Here is an 8,543-nt window from a genome sequence, read left to right on the forward strand (position 1 = left end):
CTAAAATTCTTACAGTATATTTTCTGAGGACTGGAAACTATATTTTACAGTATTAGAATTTGATTTTTCCTTTTAAACAACTCACTAATACAGTATATTAATTACCCAGCAATTTAAACAACTCATCATATAATATATAAATTACCCAGTATGCAAGGTAATAGAGAAGAAAGCCTAAAGACATTTGAATTCTTTTTGTGTGTGAGAAAACATGTGAGACTTGAAATTTAACACTACCTGGAGGTCTGATTACACTTGCTTGTCACTTTTACTAGTGGAAACTCACTTTTGCTATAAAGAAGTGCCAAATAAATTAATCCACAGTTTTAAAGTGCGTTATTAGCTTAATGCAGATTCCTGGAAATATACTAGGTCCTTTAAAATTGATTACAGAATATTATAATAAATAATAGTTTATTAAGTATATTCACTGCAAAGTTGTGTGTACAAATATGATATGATTATATCATGGACAAAACAAACACCCTGAATTTAGATAAAGCTTTCAGAGCCGAAGGCATTCATAGAGATTACGTCACCCACCAGAGATCCAGAGGGGTTAAGTGATTTGACTAAGTTATAGAGAATAAGAGGATAGTCTAGACTTCAGCAGAGGCTTTCTTGAGCTCAACTTGAGGGATGTCCCACTCTTCTACTGCATGCATTCAGACAACATATTATAATAATAATGGCAATAACCACCACTTATTAAGTACATACTCTGAGCCAAGTGTTCTGTTCAGCTCTGTACTTACAACTCTTTGTCCCCCACCTCATAGCTCTATGAGGTGTGTACAGTTTCTTCCATTTTATAGATAAATGACTGGGACTCAGCACTGTGGCTTTCAAAGCTATGCAGCTAGGCCCAGGCAGAAAGCTGGGGGCCATCACACTCTTATATCTCCATTCTTTGCACCGGACTCACTGCTTCACCCATGGGACCAACATGACCGCATCTTTGAATTTTCCTTTAAAATCAGTATTTTAATCTCTTGCAATGAGAGCCTTGGCTGTGTGCAACTGCAGAACTTGTATCCAAGGGGCTGAAGAACAGTGACACCATTCCCAATAATAGCTCACATTCCTGAAAATTAACTCACTGGCTTTTAATAAAATCAAGTGTAAAAAACCTACCACATTATTTTAACATTATCGTTTAGTCTATGTAGACCATGGATTCAAGAATATGAACTTGGCCCTGGCTGGTGTACTCAATGATTAGAGTATCAGCCCTTGAACAGATGGGTCTCAGGTTCGATTCCCAGTCAAGGGCACATACCTGGGTTTTGGTTGGATCCCTGCCTTGGTCAGGGTGTGTGTGGGGGGCAACCAATTGATGCATCTCTCACATTGGTGTCTCTCTCTCTCTCTCTCTCTCTCTCTCTCTCTCTCTCTCTCTCTCTCCTCACCCCTTTCTTCCTTCCCTTCCATTCTCTCTAAAAATCAATGGAAAAAATATCCTCAGGTGAGGATTAACAACAACAAGATTATGAACTTGAAAATAGTCAACTCCAAGAGGATGAAACAGGATATTAAGCCTGGCGCTCTGTAAATTAATACTTTGAGGTGAACTAGAAGCATTATTAATAATTACTATTTATTTAATGCTTAATTCTTTTTGAAAGAGAAACTCCTAAATGGTTAATATTATCTCTATTTAAAAGTTAAAAATATACTGGAAATTATTTGAGTAATGATGGCGCTGAGCACTTTAGGGACAATAACTACAATCATAGTAGCTGTGTCTTAGCAAAATATTTTAGATTTATCAGTCAAACTGTTAAATGTTTGTGTTAGAAGCATTAGTTCCAAGGCAAAATGAGGCAATATTTGTTTGTTTGGAAACTTTTTTATTAAAAAAGATTTTTAATAGTAATGCTATTTTCAATACAGGTGTGATGGTACTCAATAAAGTATTGTGTACTACTTGATATAGTGAATTTAAGAATGTAACAGTCCAACTAGATTCTGGCCCCCTGTCTCTCCATTAGCAACCCTAGTAGCAAAATGTAAATATCCTTTTAAAAAATAGAGAGGCCTTTGGGCAGTTGGGTGAGCAGAGGGGGGTGGGGTAAGGAAAGTGCTCTTTCCTGACATACTCATGCTTTTGGCTTTGACTTCACCTAGTAAGGTCAGTTCCCAGAGAACTGAATCAAACCCTCCTATGATCCGCGGAAGCGCAGGAGAAAAAAAGCTTGTCGTTCACAAGCAGCTATGGACAAAACCAGCAGCAGCATACAGGGTTAGGGAAATGAGGGATTCAGAAAAGAAGCTAAAGTGCACAGTTACTGTAAAAATATATTATTTTGATCCTAAGAAAATTAAGAGCATTTTATCTAATGAACTAGATTGCTGACCTTTTAATACATTTGGTTTTCATGGAACATACAATCACCATCGGCCATAGAAGACTAGTTTGCATTTAAAAAAATTGCTTGGAGTTATCTACAGGACTCTTGTGAACACAGTTCCAGGATAGCATTCTGTAGCTCTTTGGGTATTGGAAGATTCCCTCCCAGAAGTCCACGGGGAAAGAGGGGGTGAGCCTATCTTCTCACTCCTTTCCTCCTGGCTCCTCTTTCCCTAATCGCCAGTACTTTCCAGTTCTCCGACCTCTGCCCCCGGGGCCTGAGACCGGGAAATCATGAAGAGTTTCTCCTGGTTTGTAAACGGCCTCTGCACTGGCTGGGGTGGCTGGTCCCTGGGTGGCCCTTGACTGGCATCATCCGGGACGGTCTTGGGAGGACTCAGCACCTCCGCGCCCTGGGGGGCGGTGGCCTCACAGTCTGGACTTTTACTGGCTCCTGCGTCCACAACCGACTCCAAGGAGGTGCCGGCCTCCCGCAGGGGGCTGTAGCCTTTATGGCTGCAGGATAGGTCCTCGGACTGGGAGCTGGGCGAGCCCAGCCTGGCGGGGGGCGAGTCCTCCAGTTCCAAGGGGGGCGAAGGGGAGGCAGCGTTGGCCAGAAGGCTCGAGTCCAGGTCCACGCCGCGCGGGGAGGGCGGGGGCTCCGGGGACAGAGGCGCCCGGCGGTCGGGGCGCCCGCTCGCGCTGCCGCGCCGCAGGGCCCGGTGCCTGCCGGTCCTGGGCAGCTGGCCGCCCTGCGCCCCGGCCTCCTCCAGCTGTCTGGGCGCCCAGCGCGCGTCACCCGGGTCGCCGCGGAGGTCGGTCAAGCTCAGGTCCAGTTCCCCCCGCGGGATCTCCCGGGAGCCGCGCTCCCCAGGGGGTCTCTGCCAGCTGCAGCTCGCGCCCTCGGAGTCCCCGTCCCCGTCGCGGTCCCCTTGCAAGGGTAGCAACGCGAAGGCGCTCAGCGAGGAGTCCAGGAGGGAACTGGCCGTGCTCTGGCGCCCCCAGCTCCCGCGGGGGCTGCAGGGCCCCGGGGTGCTGCTGCTGCTGGCGGCCGCGGAGGCGGTGGCGGCTGCGGCCACGGCGGCGGCGGCGGCGGCGGCCCGGCGACGGCCAGCCACACCCGAGCGCTCGCGGTAGATGCTGTACACGGCCTCCGCCAGGCTAGGCGGCTCCCGCGGGCAGCGGGAGGACGAGGCCGGGTCCGGCGGGGACGCGGAGTCCCCGGCCCTGCGGCCCCCGCTGAGCGCGGCGGGGTGCGGCCACGAGCCCCTGGCCAGCATCGCCGCCGCCCCGAAGGCGTCCCCGGCGCCGCCGCCGCTCCCGGGCTTCAGCTCCAGGCCCCGCGCCTGCACGTAGCTGAGGAAGCCATTGAGGGGGGCGGCCCCGGGGGGCGCCGAGGCGGCGGCGGCGGCGGCCAGGTCTTTGGCGCGCAGGCTGTGCACGTCGATGACCGTGGAGTACAGGTCCCGCAGGTTGATGATTTTGGTCTTCTTGTCGCGGTTCTCGTGCAGCACCGCGTTGGCGCAGATGAAGAGGAAGATGCCGATGCCCATGATGAGGGGCCCGAAGACCTTGAGCTTGTCCGAGTTCAGGTAGCCCGAGAAGACGCGGAAGAAGAAGCCCACGGACGTGGAGGAGGGCGGAGAAGGGGCGGCGGCGCGCACGGGAGGCGTGCTCCCGGGCGCGCCGGCGGAACTGGCGTTGGCACCCCTCACCGGCCCCGGGGGGCCCTTGGACCGGCTTTTGCTGCCGCCGCTGCTGCTGTTGGCCGCGGTGGGGGCGCGGTGGCCGCTGCTGGCGGGCGGCAGCTGTTTGCCCCCCTCCCGACTGGCCCCGTTGGCCTTGGGCCAGTAACCCACGACGGCCATGGCGATGCCCACCAGCAGCACCAGGATCCCGCAGAGGGCGATGAGCCCCGAGATGGAGCACAGCTTCAGCTTGCCCTTCACCACCACCACGTCGTTCTTGCGCCTCTTCTGGACTTTCCGCTTGCGCTTGGGAACCTGGCTGGGAGGGCGGAGGGGATCCTGCTTCCGGGCGGAAATCCTCAGCAGGCCGCCGGTGGCGATCATGGCGCGCCGGTGGAGTGCGGGGCTAGCCCCGGGGGCGGAGGCTTGCGCAGGGGGCGCGCCCGCTGCCCGCTAGCTGCTCCGCCACCTCCTCCTGCTGCAAAGCAGAGGAAAACAGTCAGGCTCTCGGCTTGGCTGCAGCAACATGCCGCGCGCTGCAACTGTCCCGCTCCCCCCAGCCCTCCACAGGTGTGCCTCCTCCCCAGGCACGCTAAGGGGAGTGCGGCCTAGAGAGACCAGGGGATGGGGTAGGTGGACTGGGGAAACGCAGCGTTGTTGCAAACATTGATAGAAGGCGGTAAGACACTTTGAGAGGAGCCTTCTTCTCTCCCCCATGCCTCCATTCACACACACTCTACGGCTAACATTCCAGCGTCTTCATTTCAAACTCTCCTGGTTGGCAGCCAACAGAGCTCCGACCATTAGGAGACACCAAATGTGGGGACTCGGCGTAGTAGTTGAGGACTTTCCAGGCAAAAGCCATTCCCTCTGTCCTCCTGGAGTCAGAAGATTCCCAAGGGATTTGCCGCAGGAATTTCAACTCTCACCCTAAGCCAATAATTTGTCAAGGTTCAGTCATCAGTCACTAAAACAGCCCCCAAAGTTACTATGTTGCACAAGGGGAATTCATTTCACGGGGTGAAAATTAAAGGTCATACATATGCTGGCAGCGTATGTGCCCCAGGTAATTAATAGAGAGCCCACTGCTGGCAGAACACCAGAGAGAGGTGCCAATGCTCTGACAAATATCTGCACAAAGACGTCTTCCACCTATTACTGTTCCCACAGCTAAAGGCAAGCAGATCCCTTTCGTAGCCTTTTCATCATCTCTTTTCTGCAACATCTGGACAGCTTCTTGGAGCGGAATATTTAGTTTTCGGTAACCGGTTATGTAACCCAGCTCTTCCTCTGGCCTCCCCTCCCCTGGAGGAGCTCCCATACAGGTACCATATGCTAGACCTCTTCAGGGGGGTTGAGAGGTCCCCAGGATCTCCAAGAGAAAGATCTCTTTATCCTGTGGGAAAAGTACCACCTTAAAAAAAAATTCACCCGTCTGCCATAACGGCTTTCTGGCCCCTTATTAATGTGTCAACACTTTCCAGAATCCCAAAATTCAAATGAGTAGGCAATTAACTAGGCACAGCATAATAATGATGATTTGTAAAATGACATTTCCCCAAGGGAGAACACATTTTCTTCATCTTTTTCTCATGAGGTCATTTTTTTTTTTTTTTTTAGGAAGGGAGGGTGACAACCATCAGTGAATGACCTATCCTATAGGAAGTTTTGTTGTTTATAATAAAGCTGAGGTTCTGTACATGCAGATGTGTCTCTGTGGATATCTTTTAGCTTCTAAAAACGAAAGGCTTCGGTATCACTCACAAGCCTTTTGGCATTTTATCCTTTAGAAAGTAATTCATGTGTCAGAATAAATTACCCTTTGAAAAGGTGGGATGACTTAGGTAGAATTTTGCTTTTAATTGGTGCCTGGGTGAAGAGCTTTGGCCCTCGATTCCCTCCATTATATCAATATAGGCAGGATCTTTTCTCCACCCGAGGAAAAGCAAATGGTAATCAGCACTTTACAATGTTTGCAAGTCAATATCTCCTGAGGATTTAGTTGGTTTTCAGTAAGGAGAAATACTAGGTAGGTTAGAGAGGGGTCAGTAGAGAGAATACATCTATTATAATTTTGTTTTTAAGAAACTGCACAAGTACAGATTGTTAAAACACACACACACACACACACACACACACACACACACACACACAAACCCAGAGTAGCTTATTGTCCATCTGACCCCCCCTCCCCCAGTAAGCACGATTATTATGTAGTTGTAACACAGACACTGCTGTTTTAAGTGATCCCTAGACTCTAGCATCTTATCTGGAGATCTGTGCTTATTTTAAGGATTTAGGAGCCAGACATTTTAGAAACAAAACCGGACTCGGTTGGCAGGTGACTCTCCCAGATGAGAGAAGGGCTAACATTTTGTTGGGCATCCATAGGGTGCACCAGGTTGCCGGGTGTCTTGGGGAGGAAAGCCCCACCATGTATTTCTCCTCGGGCGTTGGCTCTGGGTAGACTGTAAGGAAGACTGGATTTCAATCAACCTTTACAGAAGATCTTTAAGATTACTTTAACAGCTAGTAATTAACTCCCTGGTTTATTTTTCCTCAGCTCTGTGGAAAGCTGGGCTTCTTTCTAACATATCACCATGACATGAGACACTAAGCACAGTGGTCGGATGTGAGGGAAGACCACCTCTGAGGCTTTTTTTTTTCTTTCATACAGAACGAGGGAAAACTAACTTAGCAGTCGAGGTTGGCTACCCTCGAAATTTGCTGCCCGGTGCTGGTCTTTCTATGGTTAAGGAATGGAGGATGGGGGGGAGTCTAAAAATACAACTGCTTCCATGAGACACATTCAAGTTCGCGGCTCATGATGGATTGAGCCCCACTCTGTGTGAGACGCTCGGCGCCCACAGGCTGGGAGCGCCCTGCCCTGGCCCTGACTCGACCCAGGTCCTCGACCCCCGCCCCCTCCTCGGCAGGGCAGCGAGCCCCTGGCCCGGCGCTTTCGTCTGCTTATTAATGTTGGAGTCACATGAGAGCAGCAGCTGGGAGTCCGCCCCGGGAAAGAAGACAGGCGGGAGAGAAGTGAGGGCATCTGCACCCGCTTTTTGCGGGCAGCGCATCCCATAGAGCCCGCCCGGGCCAACGGCTCTCCCGTCCGGGGGCCCCGGCTAGCGGCGGCAGTGGTGGGAAGGGGCAGCTCGGGGGCCGAGGGCAGACCGAACTGCTCAAAATGGCAGCAGCAGAAGCCAACGATATCGCTCACTTACCCAGGAAGGCCGGGGCGGCTCAGGGCCGGCGATCGAGCGCCCGGGCGACACAAAGGAACCATGGAGAAACTTTTTCCGTCCGAGCCGGCCGCCGAGCGCAGGGACGGCGCCGCGGGCCCGGCCTCCGAGCGCGGCTCAGCAGCCCCGCGGGGGCGAGCGCCCGCCCCAGGCTCGCAGCCCCCTCGGGTGCCCTGGCGGGAGCCATTTCCAAGAGTTTCCCAGAAGTGTCAGGTCCTCCTCCCGCTGCATCCCGCCTGCGAGCCGTCTTCCCGCCGCCGCCCGCCGCCCGCCGCGCGCCCCGGCCGCCCAGCGCCTCTTTGTGTGGCTGCGGCGCGCCGGGCTCCGCCGGGTGGAGTGGAGCCCGAGGCGGTGCGCGGCTCCGGGCGGCCGGACTGGTCGCTGTTGCTAAGAGACCGGAGCCATGACACAGGGAAATTGCCGCAGGCTGGCAGTCGGTACCGGCCCAACTCGGCTCACCAGGGGCGCCCCCGCCCCCCGCCCCGCCCTCCGCCTCCTCCCGGGCGCCCCCCCACTTCCCCGGCCTCCCTCCGCGCCCCCGCGCACACGCTTGCTCTCCGGCCCGCCGCGCGTCCCTTCGGAAAACCGCTTCCCCGAGGACCGGGAGGCGCGAGGGCAGGCGGAGGAGGGGTCCAGCGCTGGGCGCCCGGGCCGGGGTCGGAGGACGCGCGTCGGGAGGACGGGGCGCGGGGCGCCTTGGCCTCGGCCTTCCCCGCCCCCGTGGCGCCGGGGGACCGCCGCCCGCCTCCGCTGGGAGCTTTGTTTCTTTCTTTCCAACTACCTGTCTGAGCAGAGGCCAGAGGGGGCCCGAAGGAAGGGCCGCCCTCCGGAGGGTCTTCCCATCCGCATCCGAGGGACGCTCTGGGTGACAGAGGGGTGGTCCCCCGTCTCCTCCCTCCCTTCTCTCTTTTGTTGCCTCTACTCTAGGATACGGACGAACCTTTGCTGTCCCCCCTCCCATTTGGGAGATTGCGGTGTGGACACTCAGCGAACACAGTAAGTTGTCCCCCAGCAAAAACTCGGGTCCGGAGTGGCGCCGTCCCCGCCGAGCGGGCGCAGCACGGGACCCGGGGCTGCCCGTCTCCGGTCCTCGCGCTTCAGGGAAGCCGGGCTTTGTGAGCGCCCGCCCCGACCTCGGCCTCTCCCTGGGAGCCAGCAGCTGGGGCGCCTCGGAGATTAGAATCTGTTCCCGGCTCTTCCCGGGGCGGCCCCTCCTGCTCCTAGCAGCAAGCATTAAAAGGAAAAGCTTCATCCTGCAAG

The 8,543-nt window shown here is 54.3% G+C and overlaps 1 protein-coding gene across 1 annotated transcript; it reads right to left on the reverse strand.

Moving 5' to 3' along the window:
- Positions 1–314: 314 nt before the first annotated feature.
- Positions 315–7,732, reverse strand: TMEM200C (transmembrane protein 200C). The gene is made up of 2 exons (XM_059706587.1): positions 7,266–7,732; positions 315–4,516 (listed from the first exon to the last, which is right to left on the reverse strand). Exon 2 carries the CDS (start codon positions 4,420–4,422, stop codon positions 2,584–2,586), a length of 1,839 nt encoding a protein of 612 aa, XP_059562570.1. The 5' UTR covers positions 4,423–4,516; positions 7,266–7,732; the 3' UTR covers positions 315–2,583.
- Between the last annotated feature and the right edge of the window lie 811 nt (positions 7,733–8,543).

This window comes from Myotis daubentonii, chromosome 8 (assembly GCF_963259705.1).
Source record: "Myotis daubentonii chromosome 8, mMyoDau2.1, whole genome shotgun sequence".
NCBI classification, from domain to species: Eukaryota; Metazoa; Chordata; class Mammalia; order Chiroptera; family Vespertilionidae; genus Myotis; species Myotis daubentonii.